Below are 27,495 nucleotides of genomic sequence, written 5' to 3'. Positions count from 1 at the left end.
CACCACCAGCCTTGTTCCAACCTGGATAAGTGGACTCTTCTCATCAGAATAGGCTCTCCCTTCCCACAGATTTTCCCCAGTCCTTACCAAATATAAAGCCCTCTTCCCTGCACCATTGTCTCATCCGCACATTGAGATTCTGAAGCTCTGCCGGCCTCTGGGGTCTTGCACATGGAATGAGGAGCATTTCTGAGAATTCAACCCTGGAAGTTCTGCATTTCAATTTCCTACCTAAAATCCTATATTTAGCCTCCAGCACCTTCCTATGTCAATGGTACCCACATGTACCACAACAGTTAGCTTCTCTCCAGCATTCTCTGAAATCTTGTCTAGATGATGCGTGAGGTCTGCTCCTTCACACCAGGTAGGATGCTTCAGCCTGGCTAAGAGATAGCTGAGAAGGTATGTGATAGAGGACTAAATATCATGAGGGGTGATACAGGTAAAGAGAGGATGGCTATTTACCCTTTCAAGTAATACTAAAACAAGGGGATACTCTATGAACCAGCAGATTTAACACACATAGTAGAAAGAACTTTTTCACTGAGTGCACAATGAAGCTGTGGAATCTGTTGCTATCCCTGAGAGAGTAGCAGGAATTAGATCTACTTTATGGGATCTGCCAGGTACTTGTGACTTGGATTGGCCACTGTCAGACAGGATGCTGGGCTTGATGGACCCTAGTTTGACCCAGTATGGTGTTTCTTATCTTCTTAAATAAAACCATCTAACATATATTTTATTTTATTTATTTTTAGTTTTTATATACCGATGTTCCTGTATAATATACATATCACACCGGTTTACAAGGAACTCAAACTGACGCCTCAGTGGGCAGTTTACATTGCAACAAGATAACAGATAATATGGGGGGGGGGCAGCGGAACTTGGCAAAGGATACAGAGATTAAGCATAAATAGCTAAATAGAGGTAACTAAATATACAAAATACAGTAAACAATGTACATAAGGTGAGTTGGGTCAGAGGCCAGGCTGATATTGTTTTCTTCCGGCTTTTAGATTCCTGGGAAAGCTTGTGCAAAAAACCAAGTCTTTAGTTTCTTTTTGAAAGTAATGTGGCACGATTCGAGGCGAAGGTCTAGAGGGAGCGCGTTCCAGAGTATGGGGCCAGCTGTGGATAGTGCGCGTTTCCTCAGGGAGGATTTTGCTGGCTGGGCGCGTAGCATATTTCTGTACGCACTTCTTGTCGGTCTCTTGGAGGTGTGAAGCTGCAGTTGAAAAGTTAAATTGAGAGGAGCGATGTTATGTAGGGCCTTGTGAATCATCATAATGGTTTTGAAGTGAATTCTGTATTTGATAGGTAGCCAATGTAGGTGCTGGAGAATGGGGGTGATATGGTCCCTTTTTTTGGTGTTTGTAAGAATTCTGGCCGTTGCGTTCATGACCATCTATATATACTCTAACCTCATGGATTATACAGAATCTGTTAATACACACAAAAGCCTTCCTAAGAAGATAGTTTGGAACAGAGCCAAGCTGAAGGCAAAAAGTAAGGAGTGAGCCCAGCCAGCACCAGGTGCCCTGTAGCTCTGGATCAGAGACATTAGCTTTGCCTGGCCCCCCCCTCCCAGCTCCTCTAGTTCCCCTCGCCTCCTAAAACCATCCCTGGTTTTGAATCTGCATTACCTGTACCAGTTTGATTTCACAAGCCCTTGACTCCAGACTTGATGGGCAGAGCTCAGCTGACTTGAGAGAACCCTGCGCTGCCTTCAAACACAGGTTTCACTGGTTAGTTCTGGAGGCAGGTAAGGAAACTGCAGACGTGGGCTTGCTTCGGCATCTGAGTTTGTCTTTTACTCTCCTACTTTCAGAGCAGGTCTCTGTTCCCCCTCATGGAGCTCTCAGTAAAAGAAAATTTTGCATGGCCACCCACAGTACATTTCTGCAAACTGTAACACCCACTCTCTGCTTCACCTGAGCCTCGGAGCAGGAGAATCCACACTATAGGTGCATGATGCTGGCTTCCCTATGAAGGATCCTCAAGTCCCTGTGGACAATACATTGAAGCTCAATGTGTGGCAGCAAACTAAAAAGGAATAGAAAATAAAACAGAGAAGATCACATTGCCTTTGTATCAATCCAGGGTGCAATGCAGGGTATTGTGTGCGGTTCTGATCGCCCCATCTCAAAAAAGATATAGGAGAACCAGAATAGATACAGAGGCGGGCAAGCAAAATGATAAAGGGGATGGAACGGCTCCCCGGGCGAGGGCTCTTCACCTGGTAGAAGGAGGGCATAAGAAGTTTATGAAACCATGAGTGGGGTGGGGTGGAGCAGAGCTGCATTGCATGCAGGAAACGGGAAGGGTTTATCCAGCCAGCGGCTCACCTTGATCCACAGGCTTATTCATGCCCTGAAAGAATCCCTAGAGATGAATAAGGTTAAACCACATTTATCCATATGAGCAATAATTCTGTTCTGGCAGTGGAGTGCACTGCACTGTGAGGATTGCTTCACTGGAGTCCACTTCTGGGGGGCACCTTTAGAGGTCTGGGGAAGGGTTGCAGGGTGGTCAGGGGCAGGAAATTTGCTGCCTCTCAAATTGTACCACCATAGGCACAGGCCTGGCGTACAAATCTAGCCTGCAGTTCCGTTAAGACGTAAAATCTGCCTGTGCCCCTGGCTTTGGGTTTATAACTTTGACTCTCTGCATCTGAGTCTGTGCGTGTTTTGTTTTTGTCGCCGTTGAGCTGTGTGTGTGTGTGTGTGTGTGTGTGTTATTATCACTGCTCACGTTGCTCTCTCAGCCAAGAAGTATTTCTGGCGCACTTGGTTGCTTAGCAACAAGAATCGGTGGTAAAGCGGATGCTGCTCCCAGTATGTGACTGCTGGTGCAGATGTGTGCTTAAATGTACGTGTTTGTATCCAGCTGTGTGCTTCATGTGAGAACAGAGGGGGGGGGGGGCAGGCTGAAGGGACCCCTCCTAGTCCTGAGATCGTTCTGGGGCTTAGTGAGCCGCTGAGGGGGCAGACTGGACACACTGTGTGCGGGGAGCGCGCTGGACCTTCACCACCTCCTTATCAGTTAAGGAAAGGGAATTAAATCCTCATCTTCCCAGGGACCTCAGGGGCTCCTGCTCCCCAGAGCTGCTCAAATCCTTATTCTCCTCCATTCCCTTTCCACAAGGGGGATTAGAAGAAATCTGAGGCTGTTCTCCCTGCTCCTCCCGCTAGTGAGGACTGGGCTTACAGGAGGGCAGCTCCGTGGCACCAGCAATAGCACATCCACGGGTACGTGGCGAGAGATGCCCTGATTCTTCTGCTCAGGACCAGGTGAACAGATGGAGCACAGCATTGTGAGTCCTTGTGATGCTGAGCAGAGTGCGTGCATGGGCAGACGAGACAGGCGGTACGGTTGTGTTTCCCTCCCTCCACCATACAGTAACACAGAGGCTGCTACCACCCACGTGCACAGGAATAAAGGACATCAGTACTAGTGGTGAGGGGCGTTGCAGGTTCAGTAAGCGCCACACTCTCTGTCTATGCGGAGATGTGATAACAGGAAATTCTTTCATCAGAAGCAGACGAAATGAAATTACAGCCATCTGCAGGATTGTAGAGATGTCAGCAGTCACTTTAATATGCAGAGCACATGCTCACACACACACACACACACCCCTGCTGCCACCACACAGGTATACACTGTCTCACACATACTCACACACTGCTCCCATCACACAGGTATACACACTCTCTCTCTGTGTCACACACACACGCACCCCTGCTGCCACCACACAGGTATACACTATCTCACACATACACACACATTGCTGCCACCTCACGGGTATACACTGTCTCTATCTCTCTCACACACACACTGCTTCCACCATGCAAGAATACATTGTCTCAGACACACACGTTGCTTCCCCATTCAGTTATAATCTCTCTCTCTCTCTCTCTCTCTCTCTCACCAGTTGTTTTCCCTTCTCTTGGTGCAGGGAACAGGATGGAAGGAAAGGGTGTCTGGAGTGGACAAAAGTCTAGTTTTTGCATATTTCTATTTATACTTTGTGATCACGTATTTGGTGAGGGGTTTATGTTCTGTGTGTGATCAACATGAGATATTCTGTGTAGAGAAACCCACAAAGGGCAGACAGGAGCCCCAATTAAGAACATAAGAACCTGCCATGCTGGGTCAGACCAAGGGTCCATCAGGCCCAGCATCCTGTGTCCAACAGAGGCCAAACCAGGCCATAAGAACCTGGCAAGTACCCAAACACTAAGAAGATCCAAAGCTACTATTGCTTAATAATTAATAGCAGTTTATGGATTTCTCCTCTAGGAACTTATCCAAACCTTTTTTAAACCCAGTTACACTAACTGCTGTAACCACATCCTCTGGCAATGACTTCCAGAGCTTATCTATGCTCTGAGTGGAGAATAATTTTCTTTATTTTAAATGTGCCCCATGCTAACTTCATGGAGTGCCCCATAGTCCTTCTATTATCCGAAAGAGTAAATAACCGATTCACATCTACCCGTTCTAGACCTCTCATGATCTTAAAGACCTCTATCATATCCCCCCTCAGCCGTCTCTTCTCCAAGCTGAAAAGCCCTAACCTCTTCAGCCTTTCCTCATAGGGGAGCTGTTCCATCCCTTAATCATTTTGGTTGCCCTTCTCTGTACCTTCTCCATCACAATTATATCTTTTTTGAGATGTGACGACCAGAATTGTACACAGTATTCAAGGTGCGGTCTCACCATGGAGCGATACAGAGGTATTATGATATTTTCCATTTTATTCACCATTCCCTTCCTAATAATTCCTAACATTCTGTTTGATTTTTTGATTGCCATGGTACACTGAGCTGACGATTTCAATGTATTATCAACCATGACGCCTAGATCTCTTTCCTGGGTGGTACTTACTAAGATAGAACCTAACATTGTGTAACTACAGCAAGGGTTATTTTTCCCTAAGTGCATCACCTTACACTTGCCCACACTAAATTTCATCTGCCATTCGGATGCCCAATTTTTCAGTCTCGCAAGGTCCTCCTGCAATTCATCACAATCCACTTGAGATTTAACTACTCTGTATAATTTTGTGTCATCCACTTCACTCGTCATATCCCTTTCCAGAAAATTTATATATACATTGAAAAGCACCGGTCCAAGTACAGATCCCTGAGGCACTCCACTGTTTACCCTTTTCCACTGAGAAAATTGACCATTTAATCCTACTCTCTGTTTCCTTTCTTTTAACCAGTTTGCAGTCCACAATAGGATATCACCTCCTATCCCATGACTTTTTAGTTTTCTTCGAAGCCTCTCATGAGGAACTTTGTCAAATGCTTTCTGAAAATCCAAGTACACTACATCTACAGGTTCACCTTTATCCACATGTTTATTACCCCCTTCAAACCAATGAAGCAGATTTGTGATGCAAGACTTCCCTTGGGTGAATCCATGCTGGCTGTGTGTCCCTCAAACCATGTCTATCTAAATGTTTTGTGATTTTATTCTTTATAACAATTTCCATGATTTTTCCCAGCACTGAAGTCAGGCTCACTGGTCTATAGTTTCCTGGATCACCCCTGGATCCCTTTTTAAATATTGGGGTTACATTGGCCACCTTCCAGTCTTCAGATACAACAGATGATTTTAATGATAGGGTACACATAAATTGTAATAGTTTGAAATTTCATTTTCTGAACCCTGGGGTATATACATCCAGTCCAGGTGATTTCCTACTCTTCAGTTTCTCAATTTGGCCTACTACATCTTCCAGGTTCACAGTGATTTGGGTCAGTTCATCTGAATCATCACCCTTTAAAACTGTCTCCGGAGCTAGTATCTCTCCAACATCATCTTCAAATAAACACCAAAGAATTCTTTTAGTCTTTCCGTAATGGTGTTATCTTCTCTAAGTGCCCCTTTAACCTCTTGATCATCTAACAGTCCAACCAACTCCCTCGCAGGTGTTTTGCTTCAGATATATTTTTTAAAGACTTTATTATGAGTTTTTGCCTCTAGGGCCAACTTCTTTGGCCATTCTCTCTTAGCCTGTCTTATCAATGTCTTACATTTATTTTGCCAATGTTTAGCATTATCCTATTTTCTTCTGATGGATCTTTTTTCCAATTTTTGAATGAAGATCTTTTGGCTAAAATAGCCTCTTTCACCATGCCGGCAATTGTTTGGCCTTCCTTCCATCCTGCAGGCAGTCAAGCTTTGGCATATCCTTAGATAGAGCAGGTAGGAAGCCTGGATGGTCCAGTTGAACCTTAACATAGTAAATGTTGGCAAAAAAAAAAAGACCCCAAGTGGTCCATCCAATCTGCCCAGCAATCTGTGTTTAATTATGTTTTATTTTATTTTTAGGGTAATTGTTGCTCTGGGCTATCCTTTTCTTCATCTCTATCACTTACCTGTTTCTCCCATGCCTAGTCAATTCCATCAGCGTCTTTGTCCTCACCACCTCCTCCAGGAGGGCGTTCCATGCAGAAATACTTCCTGACGTTGGTCCTTACTCGACCCCCTTGGAACTTCATATTATGACCTCTTGTTCTACAGTTTTCTTTCCATCAAAAAAGGATTGATTCTTGTGCATTATTAATAGCTTTCAGGTATTTAAGTCTGTATCATATTCCCCTGTCCCTTCTCTCCTCCACTGTATTCATATTTATGTCCTTCAATTTCAGCTCATAAGTCTTATGATGCAGACCCCACACCATTTTGGTCATCTTTCTACCTTATTGACCAACATCTACTATGTTATGTACTGTGGGGGCAGCCAGTAGACTTGATCCGGATGTTCAGTGGGATATTCCCAATTAAAGTTATCCAGCTAACTTTAAACCTAAGCAGCCATGTTTTGAATATGAGTGGTTAGGTTTAAAGTGATCAGGCCTTGGGTGGCAGGTTATCCGAATAACTTTAGCTCTGCTCTGAGGCTGTTAGCTTAGATATCGTTACTCTGCCCCAGACTGATTCCTTTTTATCCAGCTACAATGTAACCAGATAAGTAGCTCAATATTTAGCTGGAAAACTTGAGTTCTCAGGCTAAAATTCCTTTGAATATTGAGCCCTGTGGGTGGGTAAGGGTACAGAAGAGGAGGAGGGAGATTGGCTGAAGATGAGCAGCGAGCGAGTAGCAGGAGCCCTGGAAACTCATGATTCACATCTCTGAAGGCACTGCAGTACTGTGCTGTGACTGAAGGCTTCCCCCTGGTGTATGATCATCGCCATGTCCTGCAAGCAAAGCCCTAGGCTAGCTAGATATTTGGGATGGGATGTCCATTAGATCCTCCGCCCATTAAACTGTACAAATTTAAAGTTGACCTGATTCATCACAAGTTTAAGTTCACAAGATATGACAATGTTGTTTTCTTACTGACTGTCTGTCCCCCCCAGCAGTGATGTTCCTAGAGCAGGATCTGCTCTCGCCCTGCCTGGGACTTTCTCATATGTGCATGTGCTATGGTAGTAAAGGCAGGAGAGAGGCCACTGGTAAGTACAGAACTAGTTTAATTGGGCAGTGTCTGAGCAGAGGTCACCCACGGATCAGCCACTGGCCAGGATTCCATGCCACAACTCAGAACACACATGGGATGGGTTACTGCACACACATGAAGAAGAACACGCTAACCATTTATATAAAAAAAAGAACAAGAAAATAGAATGTGCACAATAAAACTGGGATCGTCTCTAACCACACACAGGCCATTTACAACTACTTTTCCAGTTTAAAACCAGATAAAACATGCGGGAAATGAACAAGTTCACAGAGACCTCCAGGCTTATTTCTCTGGGAGGGAAACAGGGAAATAAGCAACGGGAGAGACACAGAAATCCTGATCTACTTCAAGTTTTCCTCATTTCTTTTTGAAGAGCGTTTTACATCTTAAGAGTACAGGGTGGGAGACACTGAAGTGAGATTCCTGGAGGGTGATCAGGAGGAAGAACATGGCTTTGGGAGAGGCTGCACTGGGGCTTCTGGAGAAGGAGAGCAGGAGGAGGAGATGACCCACGTTTTAGTCTTCTTGTGCTGCTGGTGGTGGAGAAGGCAGGGATTGAGCTCCTCAGGCCTCCGGCTCGTAGTCCTGATAGTGGTCCTGTAACACAGACGGGGGAGGGGGAAAGCACTTATTACTCTGACTGGGAGGCAGCTCCTCTCAAGGCTTATTGCATTCACATTTCTAATTAAATTCCTGTTACAATAAACTCAGGGGAGCAGCTTCAGAATATCTGCTAAGGTATGATTAGAGGTAGGAGAAGGATCGCAGTATAAAACAGGTCTGATAGATGGACGGGAGAAGCAGACGCGTTGCACAGCCACCTAGTCTAGAGGAAGCAGAGTCAAGGACAAGGAAGTTGGATGGAGGATGATGACGCGCCTTCACGTTCCAGCACTCAAGAGTCAGAAGGGAGTCCCTGTTGCTGTCCTGGTCACAGTGTTTAATAGAATTTAGGTAAAGGCCTAGCTGAATAGCCAAGCCTGACCTCTCCCTGACGGTGTGGGGATAGAAGTGTGCGATGCACGGCTAACGCTCGCTCCTCTTGGTGCTATTGGACTGGCCAGCCCTGAGCCACACCTCTTCGCCCTGAACATTGGGGAACATGAGGAGTATCGGTTTAGTAAGCAGTGCATCAGACGATCACTTTGCAGCTGCAGCCGTCACTGATTGAACTGCAGGAAATATTTTGTAAGATCAAAGGCAACTGAACACAAATTACAATCCCCAGCAAGGGTCTTTGTTACAATCCATAGTGATGAACTGGGTTACAATCCTCAGCAAAGCTCTCCATTACCATCTGCAGTGATGCACTGGGTTACAATCCCTGCTGAGTCTCGGATTTACAGTCCATAATGATGCACTGGGTTATTATCCCTGATAAGCCTCTGAATTATAATCTGCAGTTTTGCACTGAGTTACAATTTCCAGCTTGGCTTTGAGTTACAATCTATGATGATGCCCTGGGTTACAGTCCCCACCAAGGCTTGGCATGGGGTTACAATCCCTGGCAAGGCTCTGTGTTACAGGCCCTGGTGGGTTGAATTCACCAGTAGGCTTGGACCCAGAGGTGAGAAGCCTGCAGGAGCTCTTGCTGCAGATGGAATCTGAATTAAACCTGCCCTTATTTATTTATTTAGAATTTTTGTATACCGACATTCTTGATACAAATATCAAATCAGATCGGTTTCCATTATAACAGAACAGGCGCGGTTAAGGCATTACATTATAACAAGGTGTCCGAACAATAGAACGTAACTGTTAAGAAGTTGTAACTGAATGAATCGAACAACGTTAATAAACATAAACAGGATAGCTAGACATAACCAAAGAATTAAAAGGATTAAATTTAAAGGATTATATCTGCTTCTCGCTCCCTGTTGTTCAGCACTGTGACCGTTACTCAGAGCATGCACTAGAGGCCAGTGTGCATGCAGGAGGGAACTTGGCCCATGCAATCTGATACTTAAAGTCCCGCAGGTTTTCAGGTATTTGTAACATATAAAAACTAAATGTATGCAAAATGTGGCTGATGACTGTACCTTCTGGACATCCTCCGACTCGGGTAGGCTCGGTGCCCTGGCTGAAGCTGAGCATATTTGATCTTATGTGTGTCTATAGGTACCCAACAGGCAGCTTTTGTTCTGGGACCCTGATAAGACCTTTCTGTGGTTAATGCCTTCTGCTGCTTTCAGGTAAGCTTGTTAGGAAGGCTCTACAAATAACCTTCAGGCCGATACTGTAAACCCACGTGGAAAACGGGCTCAGGATTAACGTGCGCCCGGCCACCTCTCCTGGGCGTGCAATACTGTATTTAAATGAGGGGGAGGCGCTAGGGACAATTGCGCGCCCCCAGTGCCTCCTTAACAGCGAAAACCCAGGAGAGGTGGCTGTCAGCGGGTTCAGGAAACGGACGCACAATTTTACGAGCGTCCGTTTTCCTAACCTGACCTGCTGGCACATTTTTTAAATTATATTTTTTTAAAATGTTTTTAACCTTTTCGTTCCTCTGACTTAATATTGCCAACTGGCCATTCACCACCTTCTCAATAATTTTGGATAGAAAAAGTAAATTTGAGATTGACCTATAACTCTCAAACAACTGGGTCCAACAAAGGGTTGGTTTTTTATTTTTTACAACTTTTTTCTAAACGGACTACACCACTGATCTCTTAAGAGCTACTGGTAAGAAACTCTTTGCAAGCAAGGTATTAACAGTCCTGCAATGCCAATCCATATTTTCTCCTGTCAAAGATTTGAGCCATTCTAGAGAATATGGATTAAGTGGACTGTCAGATCACATAGTAAAGAAAAATCCTGCGTCCAAGGCTGCCAGAGCTCCTACCCTACTCTTCTGCATTTGTATTCTCCACATTGTCCAATTAGGCGGGGTCTTTCTCCATCTATTGAATTGTGATACAACTCCTAACCATTATGCCTGACTTTATTAATAATAGCAAGAGGGCAGCATCATCTACTGTTCTTCAAAAGATACAACTCCTCTGTCTACATAACTTTCCCATGGGTAATACTGCAGACAGGGACAAATACATCCTTAAGCTCCTATACGCAATGTATATATGAACCTAAGATGATTCTCAGAATCAGTGATTTTAGCCTTCATTTACATATACAGGTAGGAATAATATTCGTAGAAGTTTAAACTGTAAGTCCCTCAAATTAGCACTCTCCACAGATTTATACAATTTCTCCAACCCTCACCTAAAGTCATCCTCTGAGATCTCTCTCTCACTTTCTTATTGTAGCGGAGCTTAGGTCCATGAACCTCACACCTTTGCATATTCAGGAAATCAGCCTAACTCCCTTCAAAGTTTCCAGACTTAAAAATCCTCCCATAATTCCCCATGATGCACTCTATATAATATGCATACAAGTCCTTGCTCTCTGTCTTTAACTGCGGAAAGGATTGTAATGTTTCTTTAGTCTCTGAAAGTATTTGCCCAAATATCACTAGCCAGTGCCACTACGCCTTCAAAACACAAGGGCTGATGTAATAAATAAATAATAAAAGGTGCGCTGAAGCTGCTGCGGATCTACGCATGCCTCTTTGTGCGTTTCCACACACGTTTTTCACGCAAAGCACTATACGGGTATGTAATAAGGGTTTTGTGCACAGGATAAAAGCACGTATAAATGTGCTTCCAGCCCCATGGCTTCTCTGCGTGCATGCATGCTAATGGCATGCAAAGGACGCGATTCTCTATTTATGGGCATTGCATGGACTCATGCTAGCAGGGAGATCGGGTAAGAGCAGGTTTTTTAATGCGGGGTTTTTAGTGCTTGGTCAGGGCAGGAGGTAAGTGAAAGGTTTGGTGTGGAGACTGGGGTTTTTTTTGTGCTTTTGTAGGTCAGCCAAGCGGCAGGTGGAACGCTTCTCAGTGAGGCAGAACTGCCGATCTGCATTTCAGGCTCTCGCCAGCAGACAGAGTCCAATCATGAAGGGGTTAGATATTGCTGGACGTACCTTCACATCAACTTCTGGACCACTAATTTATTCATTTATTTGAAAAAGAAAGGCTTTCACCCCGAGAATCAATCTCAAGAGTTCAGATGTGATACGTGTCCGCACAGCATTTCTGCATGGATGTCTGCGTGTTTTAGTACAAATGGCCATTAGCATGCATTGCTGCGAGCATTATGGCACATATATTTGCTGTGCATGAATTTTGTGTATCTAATTAGCATACGTGGCCATTATTACATCCTCCGCTGCCACGGGCTTTTGCTACTCGTGCTAAAAAATCTGTACAGAAAAATCCATGCTGATTTCACTGCAGATCTTATTACATTGGCCCCATAATGATGCAATTCTCTAGACCTGATATAAAAGCTTTGTTTCCTCTAATGGAAGATGAACAGATACCCCAAATTTTTTCCTTGCTAATACCTAGGCTTTACGATTGCATCAATTAACATACTATTAATCATTAATGACAGATCTGAAGCCTTTGCATCTAAAATATGAAACTTTCAAGGGTTGCACTATTTGCTCTTCTAGACAAGTGTCACTGAATTGTGATTTCCCTTCAATAACCTTTACAATGCTCATCATGCAAGTCCTGTTATATAACTTAATATCCAGCAGGCCAGCCTGCCATCTTCCACTGTAACCTGAAATCCTTTTATCTGCATCCTAGATTTCTTTTCTTTCCTTTCCAAATCAATTTAAGAAAGTGATCTGTGCCATCTTACAATATTTGCTCTGACCATCAGAAGATTCTGTAACTTACACGGCCACTCTGGGAGCAGCTTGGAATAAGTTATATTCTGTAACGTTATGGCCACTCTGGATTTAAAAAAGGTTTGGATAAGTTCTTGGAGGAGAAGTCCATTAACTTCTATTAATCAAACTGAATTAGGGAATAGCCACTGCAATTACTGGCATCAGTAACATGGGATAGACTTAGTTTTTGGGTACTTGCCAGGTTCCTATGGCCTGGATTGGCCACTGCTGGAAACAGGATGCTGGGCTTGATGGACCCTTAGTTTGACCCAGTATGGATGTTCTTATGTTCTTACATTTTTATTCATAGAAGTGTAAGTAAGGAGGAGGCTGGGAACTACAGGTCAGTGAGTCTGACCTCTGTGGGGAGCAAACTAATGGAATTGCTGCTGAAACAGAGGCGAGTGCAGCTTCTGGAATCTAATGGATCGCAGGATCCGAGGCTGCAGGGTTTTACCAAGGTTAGATCTTGTCAGATGAATATCATCAATTTTTTGGATTGGAAGAGCAGAGAGTGGGATGAAGGGAAGGTGTTAGACATAGGGGCAGATTTTGAAAGGGTTACGCATGTAAGATACACACGTAACCCCCGAAAACCTACCCCTGCGCTCGCCGAGCCTATTTTGCATAGGCTTGGCAGCACGCGCAAGCCCTGGGATGCGCATGTGTCCTGGGGCTTCGAAAAAGGGGTGGTCCAGGGGCATGGAGGCAGTCTGGGGTGGTCCGGGGGCGGGGCCGAGTGCTCCGGCACAGCGACCTGTGTTGGGGCGTGGTGCGCCACCGGCAGGAGTAACTCATCGAGAGAAGGTGGGGGGGAGTAAAAAAAAAGTTCCCTCCAAGGCCGCTCTGATGGGAACGGGGAAAGCCATCGGGGCTCCCCTTGGGCTCAGCGTGTGCACCCCTTTGCGCCACCGACCCCGGATTTTATAACATGCGCACGGCAGCGCGCGCATGTTATAAAATCGGGGGTACCTTTGTGTGCGCCGGGTAGCACGCACAAATGTAGCCCGCACGCTTAAATTTTAAAATTGGCCCCATAGTGCACTTGGATTTCAGCAAGGCCACAGTTTCGCACAGAAGATTTATAAATAAATTGTGCGCCCTTGGAATGGATCCTAGGGTGACTGAGTGGGAGGCGACAAAGGGGAGTGGTAAATGGCGTTTCCTCTGAGGAGGGGGCTGTTGCTAGTGGTGGGGCCTCCGGGATTGGACCTAGGACCTTTTTTTTTTCAACATTTTTGTGAGTGACCTAACTGAAGGACTGTTGGGGAAGGTTTGTCTTTTTGCTGATGATACCAACATCTGTAAGAGGCTGGAAAGAGTGGAAGACATGAGGAGGGATGTAGCGAGCTCGAGGAATGGTCTAAGCTCTGGCAGCTAAGATTTAATGTAAAAAATGCATTTAGGCTGCAAAACCCAAGGAAAACGTAGAGCATTGGAGGTGAAATTCTTCTAAGCACAAAGGAAGCGCAGGATCTGGGGGTGACTGTAGCTGATGATCTAAAGGTGGCCAAACAGGTGGATAAAGCAATGGTAAGCGCCAGAAAGCTGCTTGGCTGCAGAGGGAGAGGACTGGTCAGCAGAAAAAGGGAGGTGATATTGCCCCTGTACAGGTCCCTGGTGAGACCTCACTGGGAATACTGAGCACAGTTCTGGAGACCCCACCTTCAAATGGATATAAACAGGATGGAGTCGGGCCAGAGGTGGCTACTAAAATGGTCAGTGGTCTTTGTTATAAAGCATGTGGGGACAGACTTAAAGATCTAAACTTGTACACCCTAGAGGAAAGGGGAGATATGATGGAGACATTCAAATATCTCAAAGGTTTCCCTGTACAGGAGGTGAGCCTCTTTCAATGGAAAGGAGACTCTAGAACAAGGGGTCCTGGGATGAGATGAAAGGGGGTAGACTCGGGAGTAATCTTAAGTAATATTTCTTTACCGAGAGGGTGGTGGATGCATGGAACGTCCTCCCTGTGCAGGTGGTGGGGATAAGGACAGGATCTGAATTCCAGAGAGCATGAGATAAACACATGGGCTCTCCGAGGGCTTGGTAGAGATTGTAGAACTGAACAGATGGTATGAATGGGAGGACTGAAGAGGCCATTTGGTCCTTCAGCCATTACGTTTCTCTGTGTTTGCCTTTGCATGTGTAGTACAGAAGAATTGCTTGGGTGAGATATGAGAGGCACCAGTGCATGTCACAGTTATTCATCCCCACATGCTAGCCAAGGCCACTCGCTCCTCACCTGAGGCTGCTCCTCATAGCTCTCCCCTTCTGGCCCCAGCAAAGGCTCTTCTGACGGTTCTTCAAAGGCCTCTTCACCCACCTCTTCAGGCTGCAGTGCAAACAGAGAAAACATCGCTTGGACTAGTTGAAGGCGACCTGGAGAAACCTGCATGTGTGGGCACCTTGGAGCTAATTTTAAAGGGGACGTACTCGGTGAGCTCACCCCTGCTGTTCCTGAGGGTGGGGATGAGGGAAAACAGCACCCAGACTTTAGAAAATGACTTTTACATGCAAGCTAACCCCCACTCCCCCCCACCAGGAACAGATCCTCTCAATCTGGCTGCCACGATGCAAGCTCTGGGCACAGAATCCCAGAAAGGTCAATCTGCCTGGGCAAAAGGCTTTCAGAACTGGCCTGGTGATTGCTCTCTCCCTAATGTGTCGCTTCCCAGTTCTGCTGCTCGCCTACCTTCAGACCTGTGGAAACCTCATGGGGTAGGATTGTGGGACACGGATATGACAAAAGAGACACTTCTATCTCTCTCTAGTTACTTTCTAAATGAAATATGTTATAAAGTTCAATGCAAGATGTTACAAAGTTCTATGGAAAATGTTAATTAGTTCAATCTTAAATGCCACAATGTTCCAATGTAAAACAAGAAGTCTATGCTAATAAGACTCCTGTTGCACTGTAAACCGGTGCGATATGTCTGATGAACATGCGTATAGAAAAACAAATAAATAAATACAATAAATAAATAAAACGATAGCTGTAATAATAGAAGCGTGGGTAAAAGGTGGTGATGGTGGAGGGCTTATTTTTAAGAAAATTTGCTGGAGTCCTATCCAGTGGTGCAGTGCCAGAGCTTTCTAAAGGGGTTCTTAGGAGCCCCCCTCCTGAACAGCACTGGTCCTATCACTCCCCAGCCTTATCCAGTCTGCCTTTCAGGATATTCCTGAGAAGTATGCATGAGATCCATTTACGTACAGCAACCAGTTCTTAACCCCAGCACAAGGAAATGCCTCTTGCATATTCGTTAGGGGTAACCTTCCTGAAGGCGGGTCTGAGAATCTAATCATGCGCGTGGTTCTGCCATATTTGGGAACTTGTTTTCTTAACCTGTTTTTAAGACATTTAAATGCCAGACTGGTCCTTCTGCTTGTCCTGGGTGAAGCACTGAGAATGGTGACTGCACTTGCACCATGCAAAGGGCAGCGGGAGTGAACCCAGGGAAGACGCTGTGACACAGGATCACCCTCCGGTCCTCTTGCTGTGTTTATGCTCAGCTCAGCTGTGCCCTCATTTCCTGAGCTGTTGCTATTTTAAGCTACGCTGGAGAGCAGGTCTGGAGACGTCTCTCTGAGCAAGTTAAGCCCTGTATCTGGTGGGTCCAAAATAGCATCTCTGCTTTCTGCCCCAAAGGACAGATACACCGTCTCTTCCAAATGTACATTGAAGGGGGTGAGTGAAAATGAAGTGGGAGAAGTATGTGGGGAAGAAAAGAGTGAGATGGGAAGGATAGAGTATCTCATGCTAAGATCTGAAGTGAAAAGAGCATTGTGGGGTATCTCACATTTAGTTCAAGAGAGGATGGACACTGTAGGATATTTCTTGGTTAGGTTAGGAGAGGAGGAGCACTGTAGGGTATCTCACAGTTAGGTTAGGAGAGGATGGGCACTGTAGGATGTCTCACAGTTAGGTTAGTAGAGGAAGGGCACTGTAGGATGTCTCACAGTTAGGTTAGTAGAGGAAGGGCACTGTAGGATGTCTCACAGTTAGGTTAGTAGAGGAGGGGCACTGTAGGATCTCACAGTTAGGTTAGGAGAGGATGGGCACTGTAGGATGTCTCACAGTTAGGTTAGGAGAGGAGGGGCACTGTAGGATGTCTCACAGTTAGGTTAGGAGAGGAGGGGCACTGTAGGATCTCTCACAGTTAGGTTAGGAGAGGAGGGGCACTGTAGGATCTCACAGTTAGGTTAGGAGAGGATGGGCACTGTAGGATCTCACAGTTAGGTTAGGAGAGGATGGGCACTGTAGGATGTCTCACAGTTAGGTTAGTAGAGGAGGGGCACTGTAGGATCTCACAGTTAGGTTAGGAGAGGATGGGCACTGTAGGATGTCTCACAGTTAGGTTAGGAGAGGAGGGGCACTGTAGGATCTCTCACAGTTAGGGTAGAAGAGGAAGGGCACTGTAGGATATCTCACGGTTAGGAGGAGGAGGAGCACTGTAGGATGTCTCACAGTTAGGTTAGGAGAGGAGGAGGAGCACTGTAGGGTATCTCACCTTTAAGTCAGTGGGGAAGTCCTCTTTCTTCACTAGTCCAGTGGCTGCTGCGATGTTTCCTGCCCCAGAGAAAACGGCCCCTCCAAGTTGTGAAGCTTGTTCTTTTGTCTTCTCAGCCACTGTGTGGAGAGAAGCATCAAGGATGAGAGTTGCAGAGGCAAGGTCTCCCCCCCCCCCCCCCCCCGAGGGGAGGGGTCAGCTCCTCACAGATGCACTTTGAGGAGGAAATCTTCCAAAAAGCCATGGATGCTTTGTGCCCACAAGCCCTGCAGCCGATAGAAACCTCGCTGCTCCTTTCCCTCTGGAAGCTGGCAGGGTACAGGGGACCCGTATTCATTGCACCTGCTTTGAAGTGCGGGTGACGGAGGTTTCCTCTCACATCCCTGACTGGGAACAGCCGCTTAGAGAAGACTAAAGCCATTGGGCGACCCTGACTCTCAACAAGGCTATGCTCTGGTCAGCAGCATCAAAGGCAGCGGAGAGGAGATTTCCCTTCATCCAATCCCTGTCTCAAATCATCAGCCAAATGTACCAGCGCGCGTCAAGGTGAGCAGTCTGGGAAGGATGGGCATCCAAGTGGCTCAACCCCACCCTTTCTGGCATTTTAGTGAGACAAAGCCTAACATCCTCTGTCGTACTGCCTCTTTAATAAAAGCGTAACTGGCAAAGCATTAATGAAGGAAGTCAGCATTGAAAGGACCCTCGAACCATAACTGCTGATCCTCCCCAGCACTGCCTCCTGCCGCTTGCAGAAAAGAGGCACAATCCGAAGGTAGGAAGCTGCTCTGCCTGGCCCTCACTTACTAAGCTTTCCCCCCCTAGGAATCCTTTCCTAAATATCGAAGCAATGAGCACGTTGCTTTCTCACAGCAGCTTCAGGGGCATTAACACTGAGAAACTGAACTGGGACTGATTTCCCCACTGATCCTTTCCACCTTTCAGTCTCACTATACCACTTTGAACTTTTCTCCTTTCTCTGATGTATCTGAAAAATGTTTTGTCACCTCGCTTTATCTCCTTGGCAATCCTCTCTTCTGCTTGACTTTTTGCTCTCTTGATTAATTTCTTTGTCTCCCTCACTTCTACCAGATACTCTTCTTTGTGCTCCTCCCTTTGGGATCCTTTATTTTTCTTGAATGCTGTTCTTTTAGCCTTTATTTTGTCAGCCACCTCCTTTGAGAACCAGATAGGTTTCATTTTTCTTTTGCAGTTGTTTACATTTCTAACATATAAAGCAGTTGCCTTGATAATTGCTCCTTTTAGTTTGGTCCACTGTTGATCCACATCTCTCTCGTTCTCCCAGCCTTTTAGTTCTTCCTCCAGGTACTTCCCCATTTCCTCAAAGTCCCTGTTTTTGAACTGTAAAACTTGGGTCTTCGTGCTTCTTCTCTGTATCTTTTGTGTGATATGAAACCATACCGTTTGATCACTGGTGCTGAGGTGGGCGCCCACCTGAACATCAGAGACATTACCTCCATTAGTGAGCACTAAGTCGAGTATAGCTCCTTCTCTTGTGGGTTCCATTACCATTTGTTTGAACAAAGCCCCTTGCAGGGCATCCATTATTTCTCTACTACTGTTAGATTCTGCAGATGGGATTCTCCAGTCTACATCCGGCAGATTAAAGTCTCCAATGATCACCACTTCTCCCTTCTTACTCATCTTTTGGATGTCTTCAATCAGATCTCTGTCTAGTACTTCCATTTGATTTGGAGGCCTGTAAACCGCGCCAATAAAAATGGATGCCCTGTCATCTTTTTTTAGGTCGAGCCATAGAGCTTCTTCATTGCCCCATCTTCCTTGCAGCTCAGATGCTTGGATATGGTTTCTGACATAAAGAGCCTCTCCTCCCCCTTTTCTGTCCTCTCTATCCTTCCTTAACAAGTTATAGCCCGGTGTGGCCGTATCCCAATCATGAGAATCCCTGAACCACGTTTCCGTGACAGCCACAATGTCCAAGTCCGCCTCCACCATTAGGGCTTGCAGATCTGGGATTTTATTGCCCAAACTACGAGCATTTGTGCTCAGAGCTTTCCAGCGTTATACACCCTCTCAGAGAGCCCCTGTTTTTGTCCCATGCTCTTTTGAATTCACACATTGTCACACACAGTCACTCAGCCAAATGCAGTCACACACAGTCACACACAGCCACATACAGCCACACTCGGCCATATACAGTCACACACAATCACACTCAGCCAAACACAGTCGTATACCGTCATATTCAGCCATATACAGTCACACACAGTCACACACAATCACACTCAGCCAAACACAGTCGTATACCGTCATATTCAGCCATATACAGTCACACACAATCACACTCAGCCAAACACAGTCGTATACCGTCATATTCAGCCATATACAGTCACACACAATCACACTCAGCCAAACACAGTCGTATACCGTCATATTCAGCCATATACAGTCACACACAATCACACTCAGCCAAACACAGTCGTATACCGTCATATTCAGCCATATACAGTCACACACAATCACACTCAGCCAAACACAGTCGTATACCGTCATATTCAGCCATATACAGTCACACACAATCACACTCAGCCAAACACAGTCACACGCAATCACACTCAGCCATATATAGTCTTACACAGTCATAGTCATCCATACGCAATCACACAGTCAGATGAGGTTTTTTATTACTGTGGACGTCTAGTAGTCCTATTGGCATGACATCTGAAGAAGCGACCCCTGTAGGGTGATTCTTACGCTGCAGCCTCTCTTTGTTGGATCTATAAAAGCCTCGGACTCCAGATTATTCTAAAGTTACTTATCTTTGTCCCTAGAACACACCTATCCCTGAAATCCCCAAGTAGGTAGGGACTCCCTCAGATTACCCCCAAAATATGAAATTGGAGAAAAGAAAGAAAGGAAGGAGAGCTCAGATGGAGGAGTAGGGATCCTTAGGCAGTGCTCAGGTCATTTGAGGGTCAGTGGGATGCACGTGCTGGGGCAGGAAGGCTGCTTCAAGTCCCTAACATTGAATCCCCAAGACTGCTATAAGGATGACTCGTGCTCCATGGAGATACTGCAGAGCAGGACTATAGCAAGTTAATTTCCAAAGGCCTTGGACACGTGGGACTGGGCATGGACCTGGACTGCTAATCCTACACATCCAGCCAAGGCCCTCACGAATTCTCCCTTTTCCAGGCTCTATAAGCTGCTTTAGCACTAGCTGCTGCCACCAGTAACCTCGTTAACCTTTGATCTCATTAGATCATGCTTTCCATTCCTTGGTGAGCACACACACGTGTCTGCCTGGTGATTCAGCCACTATTACATGCTTGAAACATGCAAGAGAAGAACATCAAGGTACCTGATGCCACGCCCTGCACAACGCCTTCTCGAGTTTTGTTTCCTGAAAGAGAGAAAAGACAATGGGTTATTTGGGTAAAGTGCCAGAGCGATGGCTCAGAGCTACTTCCTGGATCAGCTCTTTCATTCCCTGGGTCGGCTGGGACGAGGGATGCTGTGGAGGTGGTGTTCACAGCTCCTGAAGGGGAGGGGGTCCCAGCCATTGTGCAACAGCAACATCTAGTGGCCAGATTTAGGGCCTGTGATTGAGGTGCGTGGATGAGCTGGGAGGGATGTAAATAGGGAAAAAGAGGCTCATTACAGATGCTCTCATGGCACCACAGCCTAAGGGAGGCCTGGTTCTGACTGAGCTGGAAGCCCAAGGCAGCAGGAGGAATCCCCCATCCACCCCACTAAAAACCCCTATCCTGCTAGTTTCATTCAAACTGCTGCCAGCAAAGGGCATTTTCATTAAAACATAAAAAGTCAGTAGCAGCCTCCACCTTCCATGCTCCCTTAACATCCTGACAACACTTCAGGAGATATATTTGCTCCTCAATGTCTGTCTGTCAACTGGATTGTAAGCTCCAGGGAACAGGGACATTCTCTTCTATGTGTCTGCATAGTGCTGCATAACAGCTTGTAGCACTATATAAATGTTTAGTAGTACTAGCTCTTCCAATGTACCTCAGTCCTGTTCTGAGGCACCCCCTGCTATTCCAGTACTGAGACCCTCACACACAGCTCTGCCAATGCACCTCATTCCTGCCCTGCAGCACCCCCTGCTATTCCAGTACTGAGACCCTCACACACAGCTCTACCAATGCACCTCACTCCTGCCCTGCAGCACCTCCTGCTATTCCAGTACTGAGACCCTCACACACACAGCTCTGCCAATGCACCTCACTCCTGCCCTGCAGCACCCCCTGCTATTCCAGTACTGAGACCCTCACACACACAGCTCTACCAATGCACCTCACTCCTGCCCTGCAGCACCCCCTGCTATTCCAGTACTGAGACCCCCACACACAGTTCTACCAATGCACCTCACTCCTGTCCTGCAGCATCCCCTGCTATTCCAGTACTGAGACCCCCACACACAGTTCTACCAATGCACCTCACTCCTGTCCTGCAGCATCCCCTGCTATTCCAGTACTGAGAGCCTCACACACAGCTCTGCCAATGCATCTCATTCCTACCCTGCAGCACCTCCTGCTATTCCAATTCTAAGAACATAAGAAATTGCCATGCTGGGTCAGACCAAGGGTCCATCAAGCCCAGCATCCTGTTTCCAACAGAGGCCAAAACCAGGCCACAAGAACCTGGCAAGTACCCAAACACTAAAAAGAACCCATGCTACTGATGAAATTAATAGCAGTGGCTATTCCCTAAGTATAATTGATTAATAGCCATTAATGGACTTCTCCTCCAAGAACTTATCCAAACCTTTTTTGAACCCAGCTACACTAACTGTACTAACTACATCCTCTGGCAACAAATTCCAGAGCTTTATTGTGCGTTGAGTGAAAAAGAATTTTCTCCGATTAGTCTTAAATGTGCTACTTGCTAACTTCATGGAATGCCCCCTAGTCCTTCTATTATTCGAAAGTGTAAATAACCGAGTCACATCTACTCGTTCAAGACCTCTCATGATCTTAAAGACCTCTATCATATCCCCCCTCAGCCGTCTCCTCTCCAAGCTGAACAGCCCTAACCTCTTCAGCCTTTCCTCATAGGGGAGCTGTTCCATTCCCTTATCATTTTGGTAGCCCTTTTCTGTACCTTCTCCATCGCAACTATATCTTTTTTGAGATGTGGCGACCAGAATTGTACACAGTATTCAAGGTGCAATCTCACCATGGAGCGATATAGAGGCATTATGACATTTTCCGTTCTATTAACCATTCCCTTCCTAATAATTCCTAATATTCTGTTTGCTTTTTTGACTGCTGCAGCACACTGAACTGACGATTTTAAAGTATTATCCACTATGATGCCTAGATCTTTTTCCTGGGTGGTAGCTCCTAATATGGAACCTAACATTGTGTAACTATAGCATGGGTTATTTTTCCCTATATGCAACACCTTGCACTTATCCACATTAAATTTCATCTGCCATTTGGATGCCCAATCTGTCTTTGCAATATCAAACAACAGTACAAAGAATTAAGAGAATCATTTTTGCTGAGGACCTTAATACCCTGAAAGATTTGCCCCTAAGGTTTTTGTGCTCTGATGAGAAATAATGAGTCTCTTCACGAGGACTGCGGACTCTGAGTACGTGGAACTCGCAGGACTCAAGCTCAGTGAATTTCCCTTACAAAATCCTGCAAAGGTGCACAGAGAATATCTGTAACCTTCGCACTTACCTTGAAGCAGTCGCAAAGTATGCAATGGAAATGTATTTATTTCACTTCACTTGTATGCCACAGTTTCTACAGGAAAGATCTTCCCTCCTCTGACATCTTGGGAAGCATAAGCACGTGTGCACACCTTTCTGCACACAGAGTGCCCGAGAACAATCAGACCACAATGTAAGCTCAGTAAACATTAAGTCTTCAACGAGATCCAAGAGCAGCTTACTTCTTTATTTAAAAATATTTACAAGTCGCTTATAACAACAGCTCTGAGCAGCAGAGAGAAATACAACGTACACAAGAGACAAACCGAGAAGTTGCTGGCCAATCCTTGTCCATGCCCATGTCCACGTTATCCCCTGCTAGCTCACTGCACATCATCATTTGAATCAAGAAGCCTTCAGCATTCTTTAAAACATTTTGAAACAGGTGGAAAGCTTCGGGTAGCGAGATCACATAACTGGACCCTCTGTTGTGAGCCACAAAGCAGACTGAAGGGCCATGTAATCGGGATAACCGCCGAGCCCATGCTGGATTGTAGATTTGTAGCATTGAGTTCATTCAGAAGAGTAACTTTACACTGAACCTACAAATGAACTGCAGGCAATGTAACTCCTTTAATATGAGGCTCCTGTCAAGCCCGGAAATTAAGCAGGTGGCTGAATTTTGCAGCACCTTAAAGGTGCGTAGCACAGATGTCAGAAGCCAATATACAGGGGGTCCCAGGCATCCAAACTAGGAAGAAGCAATCGAAATGCAAAGTGTCGCAGTAATGTTTTCAAAGGATGTAATAAACACACTTTGTAATAGCCAGGTTTAATCAGTGCATCAACAAACTTTGATCAAGAATTAGTCTTAAATGTTTCACGTGCGTAACAAGAGGGATCTCAGACTTGGGGTTTGCTCTTATTTGATTTCTGCAGTATCATTACTTCAGTAAAGCAAAACGCTGCTGGCCGCATTCCCTTCAGCTGACCCACGATACATCTCTAATGAGACTTAGTAATGTAGTTAGATCTTCATTAAGGGAAAAGCCCCACAACCCTCAGTGTCTGTAGAAAGGGTTTTGGTTTCCCTGCACTTCCCTGGGAAGAGAGCCGAGGGTAGATACATAGACAGAGATGATACCAAACTGTGCAACAGGATGGACACCCTGGAAAGTGGGAAACATGAGGAGGGAACTAGCGAAGCTCGAGAAATGGTCTAAACTCTAGACTTTGGGATACAAAAATCCAGGGTAGCAGTACAGCAAAGGGGAGGGGAGAGATTCTTCTGTGCATGAAACAAGAGTGGGATATAGGGGTGATCATATCTGATGATCTTAAGGTGGCGAAACAGGTGGATCAAGTGATGGTAAAAGCCAGACAGATGCTTGGCTGCAGAGGGAGAGGACTGGTCAGCAGAAAAAGGGAGGTGATATTGCCCCTGTACAGGTCCCTGGTGAGACCTCACTGGGAATACTGAGCACAATTCTGGAGACCCCACCTTCAAAAGGATAGAAACAGGATGGAGTCGGGCCAGAGGGAGGCTGCTAAAATGGTCAGTGGTCTTTGTTCTAAAACATGAGGATAGACTTAAAGATCTAAACTTGTACACCCTAGAGGAAAGGGGAGATATGATGGAGACATTCAAATATCTCAAAGGTTTCCATGCACAGGAGGTGAAACTCTTTCAATGGAAAGGAGGATCTAGAAGAAGGGGTCCTGGGATGAGATGAAATGGGGTAGACTCGGGAGTAATCTTTGGAAATATTTCTTTACAGAGGGTAGCAGATGCATGGAAGAATCACCTAATGGATGTGGTAGAGAGAAAAGCAGTATCTGAATTCCAGAGAGGATGGAAACACAGGGGATCTCTGAGGGAGAGGGAGGGATTGTAGAGCTCAGCCGTTGGTGTGGCTGGGCAGATGGGATAAGCTATGTCATCTTTTTTCTGCCATCATATTTCTATGTTTCTAAGTGGCTATCCCCAGGGGTAAGTTTGTAGAAAAACATTGAAATGACGGCAGAAAAGGACCAAACAGTTCATCCAGTCTGCCCAGCAACCTTATGGGAGCATCAAAAGTATGAAGCTTATTGGTTAAGGGAAGTAACCGCCGCCGCACCAGCAAGTTACCCCCATGCACTTCCCTCCTCATCTCCATCCTCTAACCTATAACCTCTGCCACACCAGCAAGTTACCCCCATGCACTTCCCTCCTCATCTCCATCCTCTAACCTATAACCCCCGCCGCACCAGCAAGTTACCCCCATGCACTTCCCTCCTCATCTCCATCCTCTAACCCATAACCCCCGCCGCACCAGCAAGTTACCCCCATGCACTTCCCTCCTCATCTCCATCCTCTAACCTATAACCTCTGCCGCACCAGCAAGTTACCCCCATGCACTTCCCTCCTCATCTCCATCCTCTAACCTATAACCTCTGCCGCACCAGCAAGTTACCCCCATGCACTTCCCTCCTCATCTCCATCCTCTAACCTATAGGGATCCACAGTGTTTATCCCACGCCCCTTTAAAATCGTTCACTGATTTCATCTTCACCACCTCCTCTGGAAGAGAATTCTTGTAGAAATGTGAATCGTGTGATCGATCGTCTTAACGATCGATTTCGGCTGGGGGGGGAGGGAATCGGATCGTCGCAGTTTTGTTTTTTTAAATATCATGTAAATCGGGGGAGGGCGGGAAAACCGGCACACTAAAACAACCCTAAAACCCACCCCGACCCTTTAAAATAAATCCCCCACCCTCCCGAACCCCCCAAAATGCCTTAAATTACCTGGGGTCCAGTGGGGGGGGGTCCCAGTGTGATGTTCCACTCTCGGGCCACGGGTGTGTTGATAGAAATGGCGCCGGCGCTACCTTTGCCCTGTCATATGACAGGGCAAAGGTAGCGCCGGCGCCATTTTGGTTCCTGTCCCCCGACGTCACGAGTGTAGGAGATCGCTCCCGGACCCCCGCTGGACCCCCAGGGACTTTTGGCCAGCTTGGGGGGGCCTCCTGACCCCCACAAGACTTGCCAAAAGTCCAGCGGGGGTCCGGGAACGACCTCCTGCACTCGAATCGTGTTGCCGGCCATATGGCCATTTTGCAATATGACCGGCAACACGATTCGAGTGCAGGAGGTCGTTCCCGCACCCCCGCTGGACTTTTGGCAAGTCTTGTGGGGGTCAGGAGGCCCCCCCAAGCTGGCCAAAAGTCCCTGGGGGTCCAGCGGGGGTCCGGGAGCGATCTCCTACACTCGTGACGTCGGGGGACAGGAACCAAAATGGCGCCGGCGCCATTTCTATCAACGCACCCGTGGCCCGAGAGTGGAAGATCACACCGGGACCCCCCCACTGGACCCCAGGTAATTTAAGACATTTTGGGGGGTTCGGGAGGGTGGGGGATTTATTTTAAAGGGTCGGGGTGGGTTTTAGGGTTGTTTTAGTGGGCCAGTTTTCCCCCCCTCCCCCTTCCCCCGATTTACGATTTTTGATGATAAATCGGGGGAATTCCTATTATATATCGCCTCTAACAATTTTTGACGATTTAAAATCTATCGGACGATATTTTAAATCGTCAAAAAACGATTCACATCCCTAAATTCCTGGCATCCATCACCCTCTACCAGAAGTAGTATTTCCTGACCTTGGTTCTGATTCTTCCTCCCTGGAAATTAATTTCCTAAAAAAAGGTACTGGATTGGGGTCAATGGCAACTTCCACTTTTCCCAATGAGGAAAAGGAAGCAAATTGCAAAAGGTTCCAGATCAGTGACCTAGTGTGACCTGCAGAAAACCGTCACTGGTTACAGTGAGAAGAGCAGAAGCACAGCAGAGGCCGGATCAGCCCTTCTGGCAATCACTAGAGTTAAAGTGCCGTGTTTTGGGAAGGCAAAATCCCTGTAGTGCCAGGTCCCTGGTCACCCATAGAGCGTCCCTGCCCCCGTCTGCACGGGAGAGGCCCAGGGCTGCCAGGGGAACCCATCCTACCAGCAGCCACAGAGCTGAGAGCTGCTGCCCATAGGTGAATCTTGGAGGCTCCCTGGGAGCGCCGACAGTGAGAGCTTATATACATACAGTGCCTTATCTTCCAAAAAGGGCACCCAGTGCGGATTATCTCATGCAAACTGCTGGACAGGGGCAGCACTGTCCATGTAAAGGTCCCTAGAGCGTTCATTTCTGGAGTGGGGGCCAGCCCTGCGCTGTCCTGCTCCCTGCAGGGCCGGCAGCTTCTTACCTACATACAGCACCCCCTCCTTCGTCTTCTCGGCAGCCTCCGCCACCCCCTGCTTCGTCTTTTCCGCTGCAGCAACCACCCCTTCCTTTGCTTTGGACAAACCCTTCATGAAGACGTCCATGGTGAGCAGTGAGATCTGGAGAGGGGGAGAAGAAGAAGAAGAAGCAGCATCTCTCTCTGTCAGGCTGGGATCTGCACCGCCAGCGGTCCCCCCTGCTCCCAAGCCGTCTGCCTGCCTGCGTGTCCTTGAGCCTGGAGAAGGGCAGCAAAGGACGACGCCGTCGCCGGCCCCCGAGCCTGCCTCCCCCGCCCCCGGGCATTACCTGCGATCCGCCGTCCGCTGTCTGGGCAATGGCTGCAGCTCAGAGCATCCCTCGGCCGGCCCGGCTCAGTGCGGCAGTGCCATGGGCGCTGCTCTCCCTCCTGCCCGGCTTGGCTCGGCTCTCTCTCCCCCCTGGTGGCCGCTCGCCCTATAATCAGGCAAGAGCCGCATTTCATCAACAGCAGCCCTGCAATCAGCTCCGGGGCTCAGCCCTCCGCCCCCCTCCCCTGTCAGAGAGGGCGGGGAGGGAGGGGGGAGCTCCCCTGCAGGGAGGAAGGATCCTCACACCGAAGACTGCAACAGGAAAAGCCCTTTCCGCCACACACATAAACCTACAGCAGGAGACAGGCTCCCTCCCCACACACACACACACACACACACACACACACATAAACCTACAGCAGGAGACAGGCTCCCTCCACACACACACTCACACACACACACACACACACACACACCTACAGCAGGAGAAAGGCTCCCTCCCCACACACACACACACAAACCTACAGCAGGAGAAAGGCTCCCTCCCCACACACACACACAAACC

The 27,495-nt window shown here is 46.9% G+C and overlaps 1 protein-coding gene across 1 annotated transcript; it reads right to left on the bottom strand.

Moving 5' to 3' along the window:
• Nucleotides 1–7,471: 7,471 nt before the first annotated feature.
• On the bottom strand, nucleotides 7,472–27,154 carry SNCB (synuclein beta). Its single transcript, XM_029583678.1, has 6 exons — nucleotides 26,950–27,154; nucleotides 26,627–26,762; nucleotides 20,077–20,118; nucleotides 16,737–16,855; nucleotides 14,471–14,560; nucleotides 7,472–8,078 (listed from the first exon to the last, which is right to left on the bottom strand). The coding sequence occupies exons 2-6, from the start codon at nucleotides 26,745–26,747 to the stop codon at nucleotides 8,046–8,048; spliced, it is 405 nt and encodes a 134-aa protein (XP_029439538.1). The 5' UTR covers nucleotides 26,748–26,762; nucleotides 26,950–27,154; the 3' UTR covers nucleotides 7,472–8,045.
• Nucleotides 27,155–27,495: the final 341 nt, after the last annotated feature.

The sequence above is a fragment of the Rhinatrema bivittatum genome, chromosome 18 (assembly GCF_901001135.1).
Source record: "Rhinatrema bivittatum chromosome 18, aRhiBiv1.1, whole genome shotgun sequence".
Classification (NCBI taxonomy): Eukaryota; Metazoa; Chordata; class Amphibia; order Gymnophiona; family Rhinatrematidae; genus Rhinatrema; species Rhinatrema bivittatum.
Note: the sequence above shows the minus strand (reverse complement) of the source record. Positions and strands in the feature narration are given on the sequence as shown.